Consider the following 23604-nt stretch of genomic DNA (forward strand, 5'->3'; position numbering starts at 1 on the left):
AATGAAACATATTTATTCAGTTTGTGTTTTTTTTTCGTTTTATATTTTTACGATGGTGAGCTGCATGGTACTCATCTACTTTGTATTGTTTCTGTCATGTTTGCCTGTCGATATTATTGTCAGTGTAGTGTGCCGTTATATTTACTTTCCCGTGTATAAAACAACGGTACCAGTTGTAGAGTTTCAGCAGATATCACAATAGGGATATATATACATAGAATTGACTCAAACTGAGCTCTCTGGTTTCTACGCTTATACAGTATAAAAGCAAAACCAACTCCTATAAATAAGAAACCAATAATTAAACTTCTCAGTCTGGGTATTTAATCATTAATACAATGCTATAATGACAACAACATGAAACCAGTGACATCCATCCGCTCAATGATGCAACCAAAGTCCTTCTAGCATATTCATAGCCAAACAGTAAACTTTCACTTTGAGGGCGTGTACACTTTCGATTTACCGACATAGACCAGGACCAGGACATAAACACATTACAGTTTGCTTGGTCGGCCAATCCAAAATACCCTGAATAAGAAGGATCCGTATCCATAAAATCTTAATTTATATTAAGTTATCCGTGAAATCTAATTTCGTTTCATCTACATCAAATCGAAGTAAATCACCATTATCAGCTTACTGATATATGGTAGTTGACATGGAAGGATGTTTATTCTTAACTGGCCATGATCATGGCACTGAGGGTGCCTCGCACACGACAGCAACCCTCCTGCTGCATATGGTGTTCTTCCACTTGTAGTTGCGTGATTGCAGTCTGGCACATTCTCCATTGGCCACGTTGTCCTCCCCTTGTCTTTTGTTCCAGTTGGTATAGGAGGACGGAGACCCGTCATCCCACTCAAAGGCGCTGGTGACGTTGTTGTACACGTATCCTGCACGATGCATGAGTCAATACATAGTATTAAATGCATATCTATGGAGGCAAACAGTGAGCCTCAAAGCGCAATTTACTCATCCCGAGTTTTCTTCGTATTCTTTAATGTCCATATTTACGGGGCCGAAGCTTCAAATTTTCATATGTAACTAACAACAGACAAATATAGATTAATTTGATCATAATACAATCTGCAAATGAATTAGCCGATGGTTAAATGTCTCTAACAGAGATTCCAGTCTGTTTCACATGATAACTCTATACACAGGATATGAAGGAGTGAATAACGGTTCCAGCAATATTACAGTTTGTTCATGGTACGTTCCGAATGATGACAAGATCAAACTTAACTTTAAATTCAGCATATGCAGTAAGGGCTAGGAGTCACAGTCTTCAATATCGTTAAGCCATGGCACGTCTATTCCCAGCGCCACAACAAGCCTACTCACCAATATAGACATCTGGTGTCAGTGTGTCTGTCTTTACCGTGTCTCCCACGAAGGTGTTTTCAGCTTCACTGAGAATCGTGAGAATCTGACTGTCACCTCTGTAATAACACCAGTACGTCGTTAGCTCCCCGAAACAAATTCAGATGATGGAAGTTGATACATATAAAAACGTATCCACAATACGAGAACCCTTAACCACTTCAGCAAACAACCATTCGAGTTGTACTCTTCTCCAAGACACACTGGTTGCTTTCTACCAATCACAAGGAGGTAGTCTTCACTCATCTCAACATACTGGACACCTGACTATCTACCACTTACAATCAGATTATCGTTGCAAGACTGTCCCCTGATCACAGCGACATTCTGTTCACAATGACTGGCCCACTTGAACAGACTACGACACTAAATAAGTACAACTCACTGGTTGCAGAAATCCCTTGCTTCGTCGTATTTGGCCCGTAATCCAGAGTAGAGGTAACAACTGTCGTTCTTCTGAACCCAACCTGAATCGTATGGAACCATGATGTATCGGTGAATTGGTGAAGGAAGATACACGTGGACCAAAACTAGCTTTGGTTGCATGTAGGATAACATGTTGATGATACACTTTCAGACTCGAGCATATGCTTCCGGAAAGTCAGAATGGACCCAACTGTGACGGCAATCAGCTACATGAAGTTTAACGTTTTGACATATGGCGTGTTGATCTGGGTGATCTCTAAGTGATCTCCTAGATTGTCTTTTGACTGGACATAGAAAAAACAATACGTACCAGTTGAGCACGGCTTTGCAGCTGACAGAGTTTCTGAAAATAACAAGAACCAGGCTAAAGTGTTGGACGCAGCCATTTGAAGTTACATTATATACCTCAAAAATAATTGAATGTTCAAATCACAAATGTTTTCCTGGAATTCTGCTGATGACATTGTGTAAGTATGGCTAGGACGACAGATGTATATACTCACCGATCTTACACACGACACCCATCGTGGCTCCCATGTTAACTATTTTCTTACTGAACAGCTTAATGTCATCCAATCCTGCAAGGCAAATAAATTCACAGAGAATAAACACCGTTTATATTGGTACCTGAACATTGCAAGGACATCAAACATAATCAAAAGTAGTTCAAACAAAGTTTTGCCATAATCCAAATACAGATCCATTCAGGGTGCAGATGTCATCTCCACATATAAATAACTAGAAAAATCGTAATACCCTAGTCTGTCTGACCTCATAACCTTCCCTACTGCCCAGCCCTCTCAGCAATAGTAACGTATTAAAACAAGTAAGTAGAGCACGTCTAGATTTCTCCAGGTTCAGAATCTTTGGTCTCCCTTGGGTCCACTTTCAGTTTAAATCGGTTCCTTTGTTACAAAATTACATATATTCAGATACTAGGCGTTAGTCTAGTAATATCCTAATCTATCCATTTACTCACCTTTGAACGCCTCTCCTTCCTTTTCAACCCAGTAGTCCATGGACTGTCCAAAGCGGTAGATGTGTTCCTGGACGTGTGCCTGTGGAGAGAGTAAGACCATACCACGAAGAACTTTAACGAATGGGTTCCGAGTAACATAAACGATTTGTATCAGTATTAAACGATTCACGCTGATGAAATGACGTTATTATTTGTGGGTATTGAATGGTGGTCTTTAAATACATGTTTAGTAAATACTTACTCATTGCTTCCTTGAACTCATCTAGCAATAGTTACCAGACACCAATTGTACTGACAGTTATCAGACACCCTCTTTACTATTGACCGCAAACACTACTTATTGTAAGTGGCAATTTCTCAAGTGTCCCCAATAGGTCTGGTTACTAGTTACTAATGAGTTATTTTCTATTGTATTGATAACGAGGTACCTACCAATGTCTGAGCGTTCGATACATCAGCCAAAGTGCCGCGTCTGGTGTAGCAGGCGTGTTTGGCGCTGCTGTATATGTGGTTTGTGTTGATGATGAGGTAACAGTCGCCGTCGTTCAGTTGCTGTCCGTAGTCGTTATGACCGCAGCTTACTGGAATGAAGGTGAACATCGCATGAGCTGTGTTTGTACATTTCGTATGTCCTCGTATAGACAACTGCTGCTTTGAGTGACAAGAAGTATCTTTTGTTATCTGATTTGTGATCAAATTACCTGGGGTACTTCGCGACGATGTGGTGATCGTTTTGGTTGGGGTAGGATTGGATAGTGTTGCTGATTTCGACTAGGGATAGCGGACCATGCACATACCTGGAGAAGGAGGGCTTTCAGTGAGGGGTAGCTGACACAAGGCTCGGTGACTCTCTTTTACTCCACCATCATCCCAGCCATAAAGGCTGGTTGCTCTGAGCACTGTAAAATAATACCAACACGCTTTATCTCCTGACCATGAATGTCATTTATTCTGTATATCATTAATATCGTCTGTAAATCAATTTGCGTAAATTGCAGGATGTCGGCTTTAACAACAGCATATCTATTAGTACAATCCAAAATATACATTTAGGACCATTTATGAAAACATCACATTAAATTATTCCTAATATACTCACCTCCGTAGTCCTGAGAACGTGACGTGCCCTGACCAGGCATAACATTTCTGTAACCACCAAGCGCTGTACCATCAATGAAGACGTAGGTGCCGTCATCGATGACGTCGTTAAGTCCGAACCACGCGTCCGTCATGAAGGGTCTCATGTAGCGCTCCACTTCAGACTGAAAGAGACAATAACAAACATGGGCAGCGTGAGTAGAAGAGGTCGTGTCTACTTTGAAGAATATCAAATTTCTCGACAATGTTTCACAGGTAACAACGTCTTTGTAACAACACCTTTGCCCTTTCGTCAGCAATAGCCCTGAACCTTCGCACATATCTTTTGTTAACGAGTAACACACATGAAACATATGTAAATTACCTGAACACTCTCTGAGTTGATGGTGGCCAAGTTCCCTCCGAGTTTGACGCACTGTGCCTGAGCTTCCACGTATGAATAGGTACCAGAAGTGAGGTAATAGCACTGCCCGTCGATCACCACGCCTGTAGCCCGACACGTGGTCATGGCCGAAAGTGTTGCTGAAATAATCATCACTTGGAAATTATGTCTTTTGTTGATCCATTCTACTTTGCAGGGTCTAAGGTGACAGTCCAAAATCAACACGCATGGTTGGACTCTATTCATTTAGCACAAATCTGGCACATTTAACTGCTTGACGGGCCTACATTTATCAGTTGACGATGCTTACCTCTGCCGGTGGTGTAGACAGCGTTAGCCAGGGAACCTCCACAGTTGGCGGTTTTGTTGCCTGAACAGGATTTGGAACACATGGTGCTGGTTCCAAATCCTCCATACATATTACCACATCGACATTCGTTACCGTTCTGTAGAGCAGCGTACACATAACCCCGGTAGTAGCATCTGAAACAAGAGTCATCAGAAGATGACATATCCTCCCAGCCCCAACATGTTTGAAAGGACTCAAAATCTGAGAGTTACTCATTGGTTTTTTAGACTACGTTTGAATCGTTTCCATAGAATTTATGAAAATTATAAATGCCATATATCTGTAACCAGCAAAGTCACAATTTCAAGATCTGTCTCATAGATCTGTTGAAAGATAGGAAATGGTTTTCGAGTTGTGCTCTGGGAACGAAGTCCACCCATTCATTTTGAGAGTCTGAAACGTTTCCGTGGAAACTAAGAAAAGAATACATCACAAAAACCTTTAAAAATCACAAGACACCACTTTGGGGTCTGCCACACATATCTAGAAAGTTTTACTAACAGATATTAAGAAGTTTTAGAGTTCTGTCCAGGAAATGAAACACACCTCTCACTTTTCAGACTAGGTCCCAAAAGTTTCCATTGAAACCGAAAAAACAATAAATCACTAGATCCGGTACATAGTAAAAGGCACCACTATAAGTTCTGATTGATATATCCACCAAGTTTTGCAGAAAAAAACATTGAATGGTTTTTGAGTTCATCCCTCCATTTTGAATTTAAGTCAGAAAGGTTTCCATGGAAACCGAGAAAATAATAAATCACAAGAGCCTGTAGAGAACAAAAGGCACCACTTTGGGGTCTGCCACACATATCTGCTAAGTTTTACGGACAGATATTCAGAAGTTTTTGAGTTCTGCTCAGGAAACGAAACACACCTCTCACTTTTCAGACTAGGTCTGAAACGTTTCCATGGAAACCGAGAAAATAATACATCACAAGATCCGGTACATAGCGAAAGGCACTACTTCAGGCTCTGACTGATATATCTACCACGTGTTGCAGAAAAACATTGAACGGTTTTTGAGTTCTGCTCAGGAAACGAAACACACACCTCACTATGAGACTATGTCTGAAACATTTCCATGGAAACCAAGAAAATAATAAATCACAAAACCTGTAAATACCAAAAGGCACTTCTATTGGTTCAGATTGATATATCTACCAAGTTTTGCAGAAACATATTCTGATCCGGAAACGAAGCACACCCCACGAAGAGACTAAAACCAAAATGTTCCATGGGAAAACAAAAAAAAATATTAATGCCAAAAACCTGTAAATAGCAAAAGACACAACCATAGGCTGAGATTACTATTTCTGTCAAGTTTGGTCTAAAAATATTGAACAGTTTTTGAGTTATACTCCGGAAACAAAATGATTACGGACGGACGGACCATAGGATATCATACATAACTTAAATATAAACACACAGGTTTCTTTCTATGTGATGGATTACACGTTGAACTTTAACCTTGTCCTTTGCATCTGTTCGGTGTCCATTATTGAACAACTCATTTTGTTCACCTACCTCTCTACACAGGAATTGACAGTCATGGACATGACTAGTTTGATATACGCATAGGGGATATCTCTGAAGTTGAAACTGTCTTTGTAGCAGCCTTTCAGTTCCGATGTCGATCGACCTATGAAGAAAATGGCAAATTCTCACTCGAAGCACATGGCTAAGGACTTTTTGGTCATGAATATTTCAACTTGAAATAAAGAGGGTAATGCCAATGCTGACTTATCCTGACAGGCAGACTTTGACCCGAGTTAATAAGTCAGAAGGATTGATTGTATGATGAAAGCTTATGTCTTTGTTGGTACTGTGAATCATCAGCGAGATGCACTGTAGTAGAGTAGTTACCTTCATGTACAGGATCAGCTGGACACACTGGGATGGAAGGTGCAGCACTGAAGAAGTTGGACTCCACCTCGGCACCAAAGCCCTTAAATCCGATACCAAGATACATTAAAGGCTTACCTACATGACACTGAGAATATTAATACATTAATTGAAAGATTTGGAGCTGAGGTTTAAGCTGCTGATTACATTGAGAGAACCATTTAAGACTGAAATTTATGTTACTGAAGGAAATATTATATTATCTTTTATCCCTCCTTTGACTTGAATTTTATGCCCCGTTAATACTGGTACGGAGAAGCTCAGATTTATAGCTATAAACTCACCTCTGGTGTTGTCTTGTTACAAGGCTTTGCCGTGGGTATGTTCACTGCATCCTGAAATATTGGATGTCGATGGTTAAATTTGACCTATTACAAAATACGTTTTTCAGACGTTGCTTGATTAAACATCACTTACATCTTCAGGTTTGTTGTAGGCTCCATTGTATGTGTCGTTGTAACAGTCGATAAGATCATCACTGCCACCAATTCTGGTGATGGTTAGTGACGGGCATCTGTATCCTGGACACGTCTCGCCGTCAACACGATTGACATTGGAGTATATCTTGATGAATAACAGCCTGTAAAACATCAAAAGTTAAATAAGGACTCCATCAAAACGGGATTTCAAAGTTTCTATTCACGTTTCTATTAAAAATAGTGATCGGGTCACCAGGCTCTACAGAGCATCTATCCATCCTGTGGACATCACTAAACCCATACCCAACTGGATATAGCCTTCCACTGAATGAAACAGCTGTATCAACCCTGTAACTCCCTCTCGTGTAGTCTCCTTAATTATGCTTTCGTTACTGCCCTTGGCTCGTCAATATTATGGGCATAACCCCACCATACTTCACAGAAGGTGCAATACTATGCAGCGCCGAACCCACCCTGCGGATTTGTCCCAGAAGTAGGCCCTCCCCGTGGTGTCGCTGTCTAGGTCGCTGATGCTGCTGACGTTAAAAGCAGGAGTAGATGCCCCTATCTTGGGAAGTCCACTGGAGAAGGTGAAGCTGGTCACATCTTTCGGATAGCACAGCCCGAGTCTGACATAGTCACCACTGAAACAAAGATTGATATATTCTAGTGTCAATGAAAGACAGAGTTAAAACACAGAATTTGTGTTTTAAATGTGCGTACAATCGTTCAGTCAGCATATAAAAGATCTTTCTCTTAGAATATCAGGTTTTGTCGCTAACAGCTGATAATCATTTCGGCTTCAAAACCTACGACAAAACTATTTAAAGAATTGTAAGTATGTGCAGTCATGGTCGGTGGTTTGCTGACTATTTAACCAATAGATATATTATAGATTTTAACCAATAGATATGTATTAAACCAAAACGTACATTATACATTTAACTAACAGATATATCATACATTAAACCAATCCGTATGTTGTACATTAACCCAATACATATATTATTATATATTAAACCGATGCGTACAGATGTATAAAGGCACATGGCAAAGGTGAATTAAGCAAGACATAATCCATGATATGTCATAGATTAAACCAATACATATACTATATATTAAACCATAGATATAGTATCATGTATTAAACCATAGATATATTTTTCATTAAACCAATACGTATATTATACATTCAATCAATACGTATACTATACTTTAAACCAATAGATAAATTATACATTAAACTAATAGATATATTATGCATTAAACCAATATGTATATAATACATTAAACCAGTAGATATATTATACATTAAACCGATAAGTACAGAATAACGGCACATGGCAAAGGTGAATTACGCAAGACAAACATTTGCGACACAAGCATCGTTGTGCAAAGACCTTACCTCTCTAGATTTTCTGCAGATACCTGTATTTTCGTCGGAGCTGTGCCATTAAAATACACCGTGTATGATTTCCTCTTGATTACCAAGTAGTTATTTCCCTTAGTACCTGTCAAAAAGGAACGTCATTTAACATTTATGTAAGTAAGAAGATTCATGATCGCTGTGTTATACATGATATACACTACTGCTAGACACACATCAGATGATCCTGGCACTAAACGCATTTGTGACAAGTGAGGCGGTACAACGAATTGGGCGAGTACACTTGGCTGCTACAGGTAGCAATACATGCTAACCGTGACATGAAATCAACACCGCTACTGATTAACACCTGTCTCGCTACTGTGTAACACCTGTCTCACTACTGTTTTACACCTGTCTCAATACTGTTAAACAGATTTCGATATTTATCAGACAACCTGTCTCCCTCTTGTTTCAAGTGGATCGTTCTGTGGGGCGTTCCCAAGTATGCAAATTGGGGTCATTTGTCAGGTCGTGGATAATCTTATATGTGTTTACCAGCTGCAGCAGTGTCCATCAGGTTTTGTAAGGGAGATTCCTGGATACTCACGTATCCGTCCGTTTTGCAGTTATAATGAAATGTATCTTTCCATTTCCTTTATCTTAACTATCGCAAAATCAGTTATTGAGCAACCCAACAACAATATTGACTGTGGAAACTTGATGAGTTGAAAATGACAAAAGTTCGTGGTATAATCACAAGAAGCATTTGAAAAAAATTGAACAAATGCCTGCCGTCCACATTAAGACATTTATATCATTACGTTTAAGTTTGGCTAATACGTTTGGCTAATGCGTTTAAGTCTATTTTGTGTCGAAGTGAGGCCTAAGACAGGGCATATTGAAAACAGTTACATACTAAACACCTCTGGATGGATAGGAAAGATACCTTCTAGGACAAAAGGATCATCAGGTCTGTCGTCTCGGCGCATGTACATTGGGTAGTTCTTGTCTAATGTTTTAAGAGCCCCGTCTCCTTTAAAGACAGCCTGGAATGCAAGTTAAGAATATGGATACTCTCTCATCACAATACCAAATCGAGGATATAACCACTCCCCGTTTCACTGATCTGGACATGCTGACATATACAAGTGCCTCACAATATCGCCACATAGCCGTCAGCACACCCTCTACAATATATTTCGATGAGTGACGTCAACAATGACAGTGTAACGATGAAGTGAAAGTGCTCCTTGTCGAATGGTGGAGAAACTGAACAAACTATTGGTTTGATGTGCAGAGTAAACAGTGAGTGAGTAAGTGGTTTTATAAAGTTCCTACCTTAGCGTAGTCATGGGGACACACGGCGAAGTTCGATACAGGCCTATAGTCACACTGGTTGGTGGTGTGGAAACGTGTGTTTGGCACAAACTGGGTCCCGGGAGTCCCGGAGACGCTGCCATCGATGTCCCTGAAGTTGATCTGTCGGTTGCCGTCTTTGTTCTGTAGGGTGGAGACAGATGGATCACCCTTAAAGGCCCAGTTGCCCTCAGTCTGAATGATAGATAGTTCATTGATACAATACAACTACAGTCGAATCACACCACAGTGCTACAAAGAAGGCAGCACTTCGTGGAAGAGAACTAACGACACTCCCTTTCGTGTTACATCACCACATACATGCCCCACGTCATAAATTTCACTGAGGTTCTACTTTTAAATATACTATCTGGTAACATGCTTTGATTTGTTCTGGGTCTCTCTGGACAGTTCACACGCGACAAATACACACCACGTCACAGAAGCCGAACTTGATGCCCTCAACATGGCTGCTGGCTTTAGGGGGATAGGGGTTGCTGCGCTTCACGCTGATGGCTCCTGCGTATCTGGTCACTGACCCTGCTGTCTTCGTCTCGTATTTGTTAAAGAAGGTATTCGTCACGTGACCCGGACCCTGGTAGAACAACACTCCTTGAAGAGGCTCATCTCTGAAGAAACAGTCAGCATATATTGGAGAATATTGTTAAAGCCGTTTGAAAATGAGTTTACAGTTTCACATTCTCCGCACACGATGACTGAAATCGATTGGTAGATATCTTAAATTGTGTTAGACTTGTAACCATGATCCTTCATATATGATAACCCAAATCGATGAGCGCTTGTTGTACACTGATTTCAGGCATGGTGGGGTAAAAAGTAACCGACCCATGGCGTCGATTGCATACATTGAACATTATGACGTACTCATTTCCTGGTCTTGACCGACCGAAGGGTTCCTGAGGCTCGCCGAGGTTGTCCGTCTCCCCAACAAATAGCGAGTTTGTAATCTCAGCGTATGTTTCAAACGTCCCTGCAGCCATAGTGATGCCTTCCGTAGCATCTGCCAGGCTGTGTAAATATAGGTACAACGTTGAATATCAACATATATATTTTTTGGTGTCACTGTAAACATGAGGCAGAAATTATAGATAACGTAATGCATATCCTTACTGTGGTACAACGTATAATCAGATATAACAAGCAGTTGCTCCAGCTACTGCCAAGGCTAGTAAACAAACCATATTGTTTCACAGAAGGCATTCTTATTACGCAACTGTTATTTAATTTCCGAGTAGCTAGTGATGACTGGTTAGTGTTTCATCCAATGACACAAAGGATGAAGGCAGTAAGGGTAAGCTTGTACTAATTTGTTAATTTGTCTCAAATAGGTATTGTTCAGTATGCTATATTTTGTTACGAAGCAATGGTTTAGCGTTTGTCGATTCTTACGTGAAGTTGCTCATGATAACTATTCCAGCTTTCGTCCACACATTCAGGTCTTTATTTTTGTATGCTGTGAACCTGTAAAGGCACAAAACAGTAATTACATTATTTCAATAAACTCATTACCTTTTGTGAACAGGTAAGTGTTCAACCAGAATGCTTACTGCTGAAGAGCACATTTCTTATATTCCCTATCTATCTATCTATCTATCTATCTATCTATCTATCTATCTATCTATCTATCTATCTATCTATCTGTCTGTCTGTCTGTCTGTCTGTCTGTCTATCTATCAGTGTTGACATGGAGAGGAGTCACATTTGGATGTTTTGCATTACAAATCAAGACAGAATGCAGGAAGGATGATCCCGAAACAGTCAGACTGGTTACATGTACCACCAGCTCATGGCACTTCACCCTGGAAGCGCTGCATCGTGGAACCCAGCAAGGAACACGGAGACCCCTCAACACTGAGACTTGTGTACTTGGGATATAGTCATGACATATTAAAGGCTCGGTCCGCGTGTCATGCTTTGTCTCAGGCTGCATTTACGCCTAATTTGAACACATTAAAAGTATGATTTTTCTATGCACCCGGGGTACCATCGCTCCATCTCGGGGTCAAAGGCATAGGCACGAAGTTGAAACAACGAGCCATGACTTCATGTCGCTGAAGTTCTACTGGTTGTGTCAGTGAATGGAATCACTGTCTCAGCAAATGCTTTACGTAATCGACACTTCACTATAGACTTCTCTCCAAGACTCACGCAAATGTGAGTAAGAAGTGGCTGGTACGCATTCATCCAGACGAGGAACTTAGTTTATATCATCGTTGTTCTGTTATACACTCTGTATATATGCACGGTGCGGTACATTAACAGAAAGTCCCTACTTGAGGGAACGACCTAACTGACATTTGATGCATGACTGCACCTGGTTAACGCCAGCCCAGTATATCACCAAAATGCATCGAAATTCATCACTTGATTCTTCAAATGCATCACCAGAGTATCATGAGATAAATACATATGCGCAGATAAATAGGTTTAGGTACACAATAACATTCTATTATGAAGAGCTCCTACTTCAAATCCCGACTTCCCTAATTAACAGGCAAATCAAAACGATTAAGAACATATTGAGTTGGTAGTTGGTTCTGTTTTCAGACATGATCCGTGAGGCGATAAGACCTATGTCCTGCCTTGTCCAAGCAACTATTCCATGGGAGAGGAAATGCATGGGCTTTAACCTTGTTTCGAGCATTCAGCATTCATCTCCACATTTTCTTTAAGCGAGATTTATACTCAGTCCCAAAATTTGTCTTTTACATGGGGTTCCTTGCGCTTATGTCGAAGCAAGGCAGATGTAGACCCAGTTATGGAAAAGATTATCAAATACTCCTCCTTGCAAACTGACTGATCCATCATTCATTGCCCCTAAGAGTACATCTCAAGTTGAATCGATCAGCAACTTACTGAAGACTTGAGTCACTTAAGCAGTCACATTGAGAGGACAATACAGAGAATTGGCCATTCGTCGGGGATAGAGAATCATGCTGTAGTCATTATTATATGAAGCATCATATCCTCATTTTGGCGAGTAGTGACTATATTGGCATGCAGTATCGACAACGTAAAGAGAAATGTGCAGGCTGTGTAACACAGACCGGCTGACATTCACCACCATAGGATGAGGACAGTATGTCAAGAACTCTTACCCATAGAGATAAGATTTGTCTAGAAATCCCCTGGTCTCTGTCGGCGGATCCCTTGGTGTGTGTGACACTGAGGCACCAAATACGCCATTCTCGGGGACAAAAACACCGTCTTTCATCTCTCCGTTAGATATACGGTGATCGATTCGCAGGCCTCTCTGTTAAAGAAACGTGATTTCAAGTTAATCATCGCGCCAAAACATCAGATTTTATACAGAATCCACGGATGTCAATCGCTGTCTACAAGCTTTTTATTTATATGTATATATATGTGTGTGTAGGTAAGCAGGTAGGTAGGTAGGTAGGTAGGTAGGTAGGCAGGTAGGTAGGTAGACCATATTCTCAAATTCACCTGCTCAACGGTCGGATACATATTATGCTAGGCACATAAAGAAACAGTGCGTACAGAAAATTAAAATCTAATTTTATCAAACGTGTAGGAACATAAGGATTTAAACTCAGAGAGTAGCGACATGTATCGAAGATGCATGCACATGCCACGTTCCGTGAAGTTAGTGGTTTCCTCCTTGAGACATGCAATACGTTGTTGCACGTGCATTCCGGGAAATAGAAACAGAGCAAATGAATGCCACACAATACTGTCATTTCGGAGAGCTCAACCCCTGCCCTTGCCAAAAAACTGAACGGCTATTGAAATGCATAGCATGCCAAGGCTAACGTCTGAAAAACGTCATGAGGGCATTGGGATGGTCCGTGGGGGAATGTCTCTACGGCAAGTGGCTGCACATTTCCACTGCCACCGGAACACCATTTCTGCACGTGAGACGCTACCAGAACAACGTCAAGACAGGACAGATGGATAAGGGTGGCCCATCTTCGCCACAGGTTTCAGACTGCAGTGATGACTGCCCGTACCTTCCGATGATTGCGCCGTATTCACCCCAACACATTTCGACAACGTTTACGTCATCACGGGATCAGACCACGACGTCCCGCCATACGACCTTACATGACACAACGTCATCGACAAGCTCGCCGAATGTGGTGCTGAAATTACGTCCGCAGACCCATGGTTTGGTGGAGAAATGTTTTTACAGATGAGTCCAGGTTTAACATTTACCATAGTGATGGACGTCAACATGCCTAGACTCGTGGGAGAACGTTATGCCCAGGCTTATGTCTTGGAGAGGAGTCGCCTTGGTGGTGGTTCCGTGATGATTTAGGGTGTCATAACAACACACCAATTAACTCCTCTGGTGATTGTTCAAGGCAACTTAACTGCTGTGGGCTACAGGGATCAGTTTCTTCGACCTGTGGCAATTCCTTTTCTGCAACGTCATGGCCCTGGGTTAACATTCCGACAGGACAATGCCCGCCCTCATACGGCAAGGGTTGCGACGGATTTCTTGCAACACTACAAAGTTGACTTACTGCCTTGGCCTGCATATTCACCGGATCTCTCCCCGATAGAGCTTGTTTGGGACGAGATGGACCGATGTCTACTCCGGATAACGTCATTGACCTTGCAACAGAACTTGCAACAGAATCTGACGTGACAGCCCACAAACCTTCCACGCACGTTTGATTGACTCTATAAGCCGTCGATGCACTGCTGTTCTCAATATGTCAATGGACATATCCGTTATTGAGCTTGTGACATGGTCGTTTGAGTCTTGTCCCGCTTGTGGGCTCGTGACGTCATTGTGATTGACGTTTCATTTGAAATTCTCCCGACTTGTTATGGTCTCATGATCCTCCAATCATGTACATGTTCACATGTGCTTTTTACATCGTTAATTTACATAAAAACTGGGATAAATATTTTGACAATGTACAATTGTTTATGTGGCTAGTATATTTAGACATGTATATTAATATATTCATTATACTGAAGATAATAATTATTAATTCACTCGAAAAAATGAACGATGGAAATAAACAGTAATTCTTTTCCTTCATTGATTATTAGTTTTTTTCAATAGCTTTACAACTTTTAATTTAAATACACTGAGTAAATTAGTAAGAATCTGGAGTTTCATACCCGTCTGTGTGTGTGTATGTGTGAATGCATATATGTACTTAGGTACGTAGGAGGTGAGGGGTGGGATTGATGAATGGTTGGCCAACTTCATTGATGTATGGACGAGGTTCACTGGCCTCTTTGTTAAACAAATGAGATTTTCAGTTATCTTTTCAAACTTAGGATTATTTAACAACGTAATTGAACAAACCATGTACATACATGCTACTAACCTTGACATTAGAGTGAGCCGTGTTGTTTCTGAATTCCTTGATCCTTGTCTGCATGGCGTGCAGTTTCGGAACTAGCCCCCTCTCTTCCTGGCGTTGTCGAGAGGGTCCGAGGGGGAACTTAGAGGCTATTATCCAGAATCCGACGTTCTGTCAACAGTCAAACCCATAAAATTAATTGCAGGACATAATACATCTTTGCTACACCTTTGTTCTACAGCTCCCAGGTAAGGTGACTTACTGCGAAGGATAACAGCTCTTACACGTGCATATATGTACTTAGGTACGAAGATTCATCGGTCGTGGTCTGATGCACCTACTTTCCCTGCGCACTTTCCGTGCCAGCTGGAAAGAATTGAAGGCCGCCCACCTCCATCAGATCGAGCTTTTCACCCACGTGAAGCAAACACTCCAACCCTTCTGCTGATATGATTACATCTGCCCTGAGACATAGTATCTTGAATACAGAACTTTTGTGTCGGTAATTTTGCAATTACGGTGACCCTTGTCTGCTTACATCTGAGCCGCCGGCCACGTTGTTGATGAAGGTGTTGTTGGGATGTGTGATCCAGTAGGAGGAGAGGGCGCTGAAATTACAGTGTATCAGTGTATCTGTATAGCATGAAGGTGCTTTGTACAAACTGTCAGCGAAATGACACCGTTGTAGAAATTATGCAAAATACTGATAGTCAAGTAAAGGCGTTAACTGTAAAACAATGACATTTTACTTATTTAGAATTATAATTTCAGGAGATGAGGTTATTCTTACTCGCAGAATTCCTTCATAGTAGAATTGCACCACTCCTTCTTCATGTCGGACATGATGTGGGTGCCGTGCATGGTGCCGATACACAGGTTGCTGTCGAAGACGTTCCTCTGCTCTGCGCTGTCCTCCAAGAAGAAGCCATGACCGTGGTGCAGGTAACACACATTATGAGACACCTGGTGAGGAGAAACATAAACAGATATGCTCTTTTGGTCAGTGTCTTAAGTGCACATATGTCGTGAGATACCTGAAGTGTGAGACACCTGGTGTTACAGTGAATGTATTCCTGTGAATATACATTATGTATATACTCAACACCTGGAAGCAATATAGATCACATATTCACAGTGAGGTACTAACTCTATGCATCAGCCGGTTGTGATGAATTTGACATTACGTTGTGACCAATGTGCCGTTAACATGGGTCTGCTATAGATCAGATATAAATCGACCGGCCATTATTGAAAAGTAAGCGCGTTTCCCACGGGAATGTCCAAGTGCCGAAGGGTCATATATCATGTTATATCGGGTCATGTTGGTATTTACTGTGGAAATCAACTGGGATGAGACAGCCAGCCGACGTCTCACAATGCACGTGCTCCGCACGCGCTATCCGTTCACTGCCCGCACTACCTGCCTTGCAAGGAACACACGGTTCATGCCGACAAACAATTTCATTCTTCACAGCGATCCTTCGAACCCAAGTGGATAAAACCGTCAAGCTAGTTAGCGAAGGGCTGGGGTTGCGAAAGCGGGTGTTGGCACTACATGTTTGAATCTATCGATAATGTCATATTTTTAGATTGAATTCAGTGATGGCAAGACAAAGTCGTATCAGTCTACAAAACAAGTAATAATTCAAAGTGAAGGCCTATTCCTAAGAAAAGTACCATGCAGGGGGACATTATTAAGATAATTGCCCAAAGAAGCAAGATTGTAACAGATTTGAGGGATAGTACGAGACAAAGTGTCTCCTAAGAACAAACGAGTGGCGTCACTGTCGGTTTATAAGTATGTGTTTCAAATAAGGGCAACATTGGTAAATAACGAGTGGTCCCATCAGTCATCCTTTCAGATTGATTTTCAGAAGACCCGGGGCAATGGAACATTCTGGTGTACCGTCAGAAATGGACCCATGACCAACCTAACATTGTTCAGATATTTTGACAGAACACTTGGTATTAAATCTCACAGACAGCTCACGTTCCATGTAATATACTTCTGGCTGCAGAAGACAACACCACCTGACACAGCATGTAATCATACTGGTAGAGAAACTATTGAAGATGTTTCTAACCTCAGCGCCATCGGTGCCGTGGACAGTGACGCATCTCGTCAAGGAGTGGTGGATGGAGTTGTGACGGAACCAGTTGCCGTCCACGTCGTCGCACATGTGGAAGTGGAGTGGGTAGGTACCTGGGGAAGGGAAGGTGGTTTAGGTACGATTTTAGGTCAGCACAGCACTCTGAACTAACATGTGCATGTGCGTGTGAAAGATGAAGGACAGTCATATACAACCGCAACATTAAGAATACACAGGTATGTTACACAGGTAAGTTTAACTTCAAACATATCAGAGTGCGGCACTACGATGTTTGACTATATTTTCCTACCTACTACCACAACTCACCGACAAATCTCTGCTGCCCCATGTGGTACAGCTCTGCACCCTGGATGTGAGCAGCCTCGAAACCTTTGACAACCTAAAGCAAGAATAAGGTTTTGTGGTAATATTTTCATAATGATAACACGAACGTTTTCGGTTTAAAACGTATTTAGGCGGCAGAAGATTGAACAATGAAACAATGAGAAAGCGTTCCACATATAAATTAATCGTAAAATCATCCTCAGTATCGTTAATACTTTGTTTGCTAGAGCCCCACCCGTCATCATGGGATCTGAGGCCGTCCCTTCTTCACTAAGGTGACAACTTTCCAAAACAGCATCGTATCACAAATCGTTTCATTGAGATGATGAATGGTTTATCTGCAAATTTAATTTCACCTTGATATGACCTCCAAAGGTGTCAAATCCAAACAGGTCACAGAGGTACTGATCTTCAGGTTCGTTGATACTGCAGCCCTCTTCCGGTATGACACCCTCGATGAGGATGTTCCGACTCAGCAGTCCCACTTCCGCCCTCTCGTCCACACCAAGAGTTACCTCCCCATAGTGTGTGTGTTTAAGTGGCTCTGTTGGAGACGAAATAGTTTTCGAACTTGGACATAAATGTCATCAGACTGAATATAAGATGGCTTAAGCATGAACGTTTATGTTTCTATTCATATGATAAAAGTTAAGTGAAAGTAATACACACTCGGTGACAACAGGGTCATTGTTGATGTACATATATGCAGAGGCAACGACGGCAGCCACGACACGTTTCAGCTTCACATACCTGTCAGACAGATTTCGTTGGCGGCACAAGAAGGGCAACTCTTGATGGTCATTTCTTCAGCCTGTCTCCAGTCGAAGTCGGTGGAAGCTAGGACGATCTTATCGCCTACAAAGTATTCGTGCACATATACACAAATGTTTCGTTGTTTTATCAGTAACAGTTGAATGACACTTAACTGTGTGGTAAGCCACATGAGCTTAATGAACCATAGGAAAATGCACGACAAGGAATGAATGAATGACAATGATTTGTATAGCGCCTAATATTTGTATAGCGCCCAATATATTATTGCGTGCTCAGATGCGGCTTTAAATAACAAAAAAGGAAACCAAACCTCCACCCCCACCCCCACCCCCACCCCCACCCCCACCCATAAAAGGATAAGCAACTATAAAAAATATTGTCTGAAAAGGTGTGTTTTAATTTTTCACCATTGACTTAGCCATTCTCAACTCAGCTGGAAGTTCGTTCCACAGCACTGGAGCTGCAACTGTAACTTGCCTAATGGTGTTTGAATGACAATATCATTCAAAGTACTGGTTCGAAGAGTTCTACTTGAAATGTTTCATGAAATGATACGTCTCAGATACCAGAGAGTAGTGGTATGAATCACAACTGAAGGGTACTTACCGTCCCTCCATTTGGAAACGTCTGCGTTGAACTTAAGACATGGATAAGCGGCTTCGTGTGTGAGGACCTTAAAGTCGACACCTTTCCTCATTTTCGGATTGGAGAACACCTTGCTGTTTACCCTGTACTGGAATCCGTTGAAGTCAACAGATAGGTAGCCTGTTTCTACAAATTTCTTGTCGAGAGGGTTAGCAGCATACTTCTCATGCGTAGTGCTGCTATTACCTGAAGAAGTAAACACTTGCATATTCACATTTCAAGGTGAGTAAGCGTGTCCCAAGAACATATCAGCCATCTCCATCCATATGCTGTTTGTATCCGACCAACATCTCAGTGTTTTGGAAATAATCTAAAGACGACAAACGTTGCAGAGTACCTATCCACGCACAGTGATTCAAAACAGTTATGTTTGAAACAAATCCCCCAAACCTATACATGGTTTCCATCCGATGCTCGTTTTAGTATTTTCTAACGATAACCATGGGCTGTTCCATAGTTGTCCGGGGTTTTTACTTCTGTTAGAGCAACGAATCATAAGGCACCTGTTCTTGTGATGAAAGCATAAGCCTGTCTGCCAGTGACACTCCTGATAGCAGATGACGTCAGACCCCCAGCAGCCTCCAGTGCTGTGTACACAGCTGTCATGTCTCCAGATCCAAGTTCACCTTGAAGCGCAACTGACAGAATCTTGTCTTGGGGAACGCCTAGAAGTGTAACATAGGAACTACTGATTTAAGCTTATAGGTCATATCAGAGGACACATCGCACTGACACGATTTGTGATAAATGAAACAAATTTAACCCATGTATACATTACTTCGGAAGCATCATTTGTTATATTATGTTTTAAACAATATAATTATCGAGTGGATGGAAGATTGACTGGCGGTCAAATGTGTTAACTGGAAAGAAAACAGGCGTAGGACCTTTGACATTGTAACACGTCATAGAAAATATACAGCCGAGCAGTACAATAACCCCACCTTTATATGATTTATAGTATTCCTTGATCAACTCACCTTCTATAAAGTTCTGAAACTTGAGGTCCTCGTCAGCAATGTCCTCCCCGGTCCTAAACATGGCAAAGTCCCACAGAGAGCTGTCCTCATTAAACACAGACACGTACAGACCTCGGGACGATTCCGCATTGAACACGCTTGTCTGTAAAATAACTGTACTGATATAAAATGGGAAAAGTATTTATGTTTCAATTTCTGAATCAGATGCGTGGAAGCAAACATCAATTATAACACTGTTATAATGAAAGAGGAATGATAGTTGTTACGAGAGTGTGTTTTTCTGTAATTTGTGTAATCATTGAATAGATGATTGTTATTATGGGTAACATTTCGAATCGTTTATCTTCAACGACAATAGTAGTTTAGCGGCACGGCTTTCAAGGTAGCGCTTTAGAGTTGCCTCCCTTTAGGCGATCTTCCATACATGAGCATGTGTTTTGACTGTGGGTAAACACGAGACCGATCGAGAAAGTGCTAAGTTAATGGCGATGCGGTCGGACTGTGCTCGAATGTTCAGGAATCTGCAACTGTATATACATATATAGAGTAGGCATGTTGTGTTGTTGGGACACACAGACCGAATTACACTTGGAATAACTGGAGTTCTTACCTCATTCAGCCTACCTACATCTGTCTGCCTGTTCATCTGATTGTCAACGTCGGATCTATATATTCAATACTGGCACGTCTGTGCTCGCTGTGTAACATTTAGTATAACTGTTTCTCACTGAAAACCCAAACTTTGGTGTGTTGATATATGTGGCCCATTACTTTAGATTTGACTTAGTTGTACTAGAAACCTCTAGTGTGAATCACTGTGAGTTGCTCACGATTGTCACGGCAAATTATTCACCGTAACAAAACAAAGAAGAGCTCTTTAGAAAAATATCAACAAATGACGTCAAAGGTATCAATATCCTTGTACACTAGCAATGCATTCGTTCTTTCTAGATATAACAGTATTGTTTTAACACATTCATAGAATATGACGTCACAGAATAGAACTAAAGTTATATTGGAATCTCGATCCCTATGCTTCCTATCATTTTAATGGTGCGTATTGTCGCAGTTGTTTTATGCGAATCAACCAGGTTTGTCTGACATTGCAAGTAACGGGACAAACCATCTGTTTGATAAAATGGTATTAATATAGTGATTCCCTCAAGCGTATCACAACAGTACAACGTCTCGGCCTGATGTTAGAGGATATCTCATTGGTGTCCGAACATAACATTGCGTCTCTCTCTGGTCTTAGTGGTTATTACACTGGTGTTTGAAGATTATACTGTCTGGTCCTGATGTTTGTGGTTATCACACTGGTGTCTGAACATTACACTGTCTGGCTCTGATGTTTGTGGTTATCACACTGATGTCTGAACGCTACACTTTTGCCCCTGCAGTTAGTGACTCCGTCACAAAAATATAAAATCTAGACAGTCTCACCTGGAAATTGAAGAGGTTGTCACAGGTGCTTGGTTCAGCTGTTTGGATCAACTTTGTCCATGATGGTTTCTCTTCTCCGTGTATCTCAATCGTGCCTCCTGCATCCACGCCAATGAACTTCCTCCCAAAGCCAGAAACAGACAACGTGGAGTTGCTTTCACCTAGAAAAATAGTAAAACTTACAGATCTGTGTATTTTATAGTAAATGCCACCATGATCCGTTGGACTTGTCACGTGATTTATAATGTACACTTTGGAAGTACATTGACAACCATATGTTTTGCAGAATTAGCAGGATGGCAGAAACATGTTTTCTTCGAATAACTTCAACAGGATATGTCCCACATCATGGCAAAAGAAATACAGGTTATGTTCCATTCGGTGAAATAACAATGAAAAGTCAAATTGTGTTGGACGTTTTATAATAACTCGTCAATGTTGCACATTTACACTTGGGATTAGTAGGGCTCGAGAAGAAAATCTTTGAACTGAGACTTACATTAGTCGGCTCAACGACTCTTTGGTCGTTTTACAGTTATGATCATATCCTTAACGTCCTGTGTTAGCTCTCCTACTTAAGAACAGTCGAAATCCAACAGTCTGAATAGCATAGAAAGAACGAATTCTTGACAACAAATCAGTCGAACTGTACAGAGACGCGTGTACTCAAGGATGTGCTTGAGGAAATCAAGCGTGTAAAAAACAAACATAGCCAACAGAGAGGGTATTATTATCTTGCTAACTGGAATAAGTATAACGAAGCATGTTCAGTATTGAAATACAGAAGTATCATCATCACAGCAGACAAACATCTCCACGATAACGACCGTTGAGCAAAAAGGTTAGATCCCTGATCAAGGAATGGAGTATTAAGAGTTATCAGCATAACGTGCTGACAATGTATGTTTCAGACAACTATAACCAACCTGTAAGTCTGATGTGGGTTTTCCTTGTAAACCTGCAGTCTTCACTGCCGATCTGGAGGCGGCCTCTAATGAGGATGTAGCTGACACAGACGTTGAGGTTATCCACGTCGCCCCAGACTAACGCTGCCCCAGCCTCGATGGTGATGGAGGACAGACATGGCGGGGACACGTTCAGAAGGAGCTTCTTGCCTAGAAGAAGATATTTAACCCTTAAAATGGGACAGAGCACCTATTGTGAACAAGAACACTGGATTATCTGTGTTGTGTACTTCACTAATCTTACCTCTGATACATTTTAGGAAAATCTAAATATGACTGTTTTGTCGCCCTGTATGTGACTGGCTGTTGTTAGTTAGAAGAGAAAAACAAAATGTACAGACACGTGCGCGGATAAATGGCTTTGGAACATTGTTATACTTTACTGCAGAAACAAAATATATGTATCAAGTTCCAAAGCTTATGATAAGCACCATAAGTTTTATCGTTGTTAGTTTAGATTCGTAACTGAAATTGTTCGTGGTGATAACGTCAAAAGGGGTTGATGTATTGTAAAAACGATCGTCTTCCTGAGAGGGTACATAAGTCCCGAAACCTTGAAAGCTAAATTTAAATTTACCAGATTTTTAAAACGTATTTGTGTTCTTTTCAAGCTGGCTAAATATTTCTTACAATCGCTAATGGCTGAATGGACAGTGCAAATGCAGTTGGGGTCCATGCAGGTAGCAAAGGTCCTCTAAGTCCCAATGTTCCCTAGTATGGTAATCTATCTTCAGTTGTGGGCGATCTATACCCTATTTTTATATTGTGTTGTCCCTTATACTTAAAATGTTTTAGATTTAATTACTAGTTTTACATGCACATCTCTGATACTGTCCATCGTTGACAGGATTGTATAATCTATCTTTAATCATTGTTTGTCTATTTATTGTTTTTGTAAGCAAATGGCTGAAACATTGTCAAAAGGATTTTAAAGTTTAACTCACTCACTCACTGACAGTAATTTATTTAATTTAACATATATTTCTATAGGTATGTTTCGTGGCACTCGGTTTCTGCCTTTCAGTATCGTTAATAACTAGCCAACTAACCATGGCGTGGAAGGAACAGTGACAAGGACATGACAGGTGACAGAATACAATATGGCAGAATTTGTGAATTGTAGAAATATACTACTGCTTATAAAGTATGTTTACCTGATGGAATAACCACTTGGTCATCTTCTTTGGGCAGTACACCAGATGACCAGGATGTCGTATCCCCCCAGTTCTCCAGTCCAACCTCTAGGTGGGGACAGGCACTCTCCCCTACACCTGCATACAAACACACTACAGCTAACAGCAGCAACATTCGCATCTCTGGTGAATGATAACTGGTACAAACATACGCTCATATTTATACTGAACCGATGATGGACACGACAGAAACA

The 23604-nt window shown here is 41.2% G+C and overlaps 1 protein-coding gene across 1 annotated transcript; it reads right to left on the reverse strand.

Annotated features, from left to right (window-relative positions):
* Nucleotides 1-309: 309 nt before the first annotated feature.
* LOC137261974 (inactive cell surface hyaluronidase CEMIP2-like) lies at nucleotides 310-23531 on the reverse strand. The gene is made up of 36 exons (XM_067799779.1): nucleotides 23372-23531; nucleotides 22179-22367; nucleotides 21253-21413; nucleotides 19810-19951; nucleotides 19333-19494; nucleotides 18791-19015; nucleotides 18161-18265; nucleotides 17767-17954; nucleotides 17393-17465; nucleotides 17060-17178; nucleotides 15766-15938; nucleotides 15514-15583; nucleotides 15000-15146; nucleotides 12789-12943; nucleotides 11080-11151; nucleotides 10555-10698; nucleotides 10103-10298; nucleotides 9652-9864; nucleotides 9260-9359; nucleotides 8350-8455; nucleotides 7418-7588; nucleotides 6943-7105; nucleotides 6810-6860; nucleotides 6487-6568; nucleotides 6148-6262; nucleotides 4582-4754; nucleotides 4254-4411; nucleotides 3891-4053; nucleotides 3589-3690; nucleotides 3224-3372; nucleotides 2792-2870; nucleotides 2316-2390; nucleotides 2123-2155; nucleotides 1772-1853; nucleotides 1348-1445; nucleotides 310-896 (listed from the first exon to the last, which is right to left on the reverse strand). Exons 1-36 carry the CDS (start codon nucleotides 23529-23531, stop codon nucleotides 694-696), a joined length of 4797 nt encoding a protein of 1598 aa, XP_067655880.1. The 3' UTR covers nucleotides 310-693.
* Nucleotides 23532-23604: the final 73 nt, after the last annotated feature.

Source organism: Haliotis asinina, chromosome 14, assembly GCF_037392515.1.
Source record: "Haliotis asinina isolate JCU_RB_2024 chromosome 14, JCU_Hal_asi_v2, whole genome shotgun sequence".
Lineage (NCBI taxonomy): Eukaryota > Metazoa > Mollusca > Gastropoda > Lepetellida > Haliotidae > Haliotis > Haliotis asinina.